At 31.5% G+C, this 1,598-nt stretch overlaps 1 protein-coding gene across 1 annotated transcript; it reads right to left on the bottom strand.

The window, feature by feature from the left end:
* Positions 1-204: 204 nt before the first annotated feature.
* LOC132062421 (uncharacterized) lies at positions 205-1,084 on the bottom strand. Its single transcript, XM_059454995.1, has 2 exons — positions 1,051-1,084; positions 205-668 (listed from the first exon to the last, which is right to left on the bottom strand). The coding sequence occupies exons 1-2, from the start codon at positions 1,082-1,084 to the stop codon at positions 205-207; spliced, it is 498 nt and encodes a 165-aa protein (XP_059310978.1).
* Positions 1,085-1,598: the final 514 nt, after the last annotated feature.

The following is a 1,598-nucleotide window of genomic DNA, read 5'->3' as shown; positions in this document are numbered from 1 at the left end:
GGTGCAAGACAAGAATCATGATTAAAATTTCTTCCTCGACCATGGCCATGACCACGACTGGGGCCACGACCTCTTTCATGCCTAGAATGGTGAAAATTTGCCTCATTCACTTCAGGGAATGGGATAGTACCAGTAGATCGACTTTCATGATTTTTCATTAATAGTTCATTATATTGTTTAGCCACTAGAAGATGTGAAATTAGTTCAGAATATTTCTTGAACCTCATTTCTCGGTATTGCTGCTGCAGGAGCATACTCGAGGCAGGAAAAATGGAGAATGTTTTCTCCAAAGATATCATGATTAGTGATATTTTCACCACATAATTTTAACTGAGAAATAATTTTAAACATGGCAGAATTATATGCACAGATAGATTTAAAATCTTGTAGCCTCAAATGGATCCAATCAAAATGTGTTTGTGGAAGCACAACCATCTTCAGGTAGTCATATCTATCTTTCAAATTATTCCACAGCATAAGAGGATCTTTAACAGTGAGATATTCCATTTTCAAGCTCTCATCAAGGTGATGGCGGAGGAATATCATTGCCTTGACACGGTCTTGATTCGATGCTTGATTTTTATCTTTGATGGTGTCTGCCAGACCCATCACATCAAGATAAATTTCGGCATCAAGAACCCAAGTCAGGTAGCTTTTGCCAGATATATCTAAGGTAACAAATACACATTTAGAAAGATTTGCCACTAATTAAGAAAAAGAAAGTCAATACCTTCGAGGCTTTCAAAGTATTTGCTCGAGATGGCAGAATTTCGTGTTGATAACGTATTATAAAATAAAGACTATAAAGTAAATACACCAAAACAAGTGTATAGAGAGAGATTGATATATTATTCAACTTTTAAACTGATATACAAATGTATAAATAAACGTCCTATTTATAGAGGAGAGGTTACTTGGTGGCCAAGTAACTAACTTGGTCACCAAGCTAGAAAATGAATTCTGCATAATTCAAAGTTTAAACTTGGTTTCCAAGTTGAACTTGGTCTCCAAGTTAATGGACAACCAAATATAATTTACAACACCTTTTACCTTTTAACTTCTTGTTTTTCAAGTTGTTATTCATCACTTGTTACATTCAATTTCCTTTTCCTTTTGATTATACAATCAAACCTCTCTATAACGACTTAGTTTATTCAATTATTTTTTAGCTGCTATAATGAAATATTATTATAGAGAATAAAAATTAATTCTAAAAGAAAATTTGATCGTTATAATAAAATGTTAATACTGTTATAAAAAAATCTGATTATATTCATTTGTTTCAACATACATATCATATCATTCGAACTTCAGTAACTTCAAAATTTTAAAAATTCAGGGTTTATTTTTGTAAATAATTTCTTTTGACTTGATAAGAGCAAACGGAGTTGTTAAGCTTCAGAATTCTACTAGTTGTGGGATGCTCCCTTCATTTTAATAACGGTTCATTTTAACAACTATTCACACATAATTTAATGTAACTCACCTTTAGCTTATAAAATGGAAAAAAATAATTTTAGAAACATTTTTTTGGACAAAAACAAACTCTCATATAGACTTTAACATAACCACAATGCTTTTTTCTTTCCAATTTGAGA

Source organism: Lycium ferocissimum, chromosome 7 (assembly GCF_029784015.1).
Source record: "Lycium ferocissimum isolate CSIRO_LF1 chromosome 7, AGI_CSIRO_Lferr_CH_V1, whole genome shotgun sequence".
NCBI classification, from domain to species: Eukaryota; Viridiplantae; Streptophyta; class Magnoliopsida; order Solanales; family Solanaceae; genus Lycium; species Lycium ferocissimum.
Note: the sequence above shows the minus strand (reverse complement) of the source record. Positions and strands in the feature narration are given on the sequence as shown.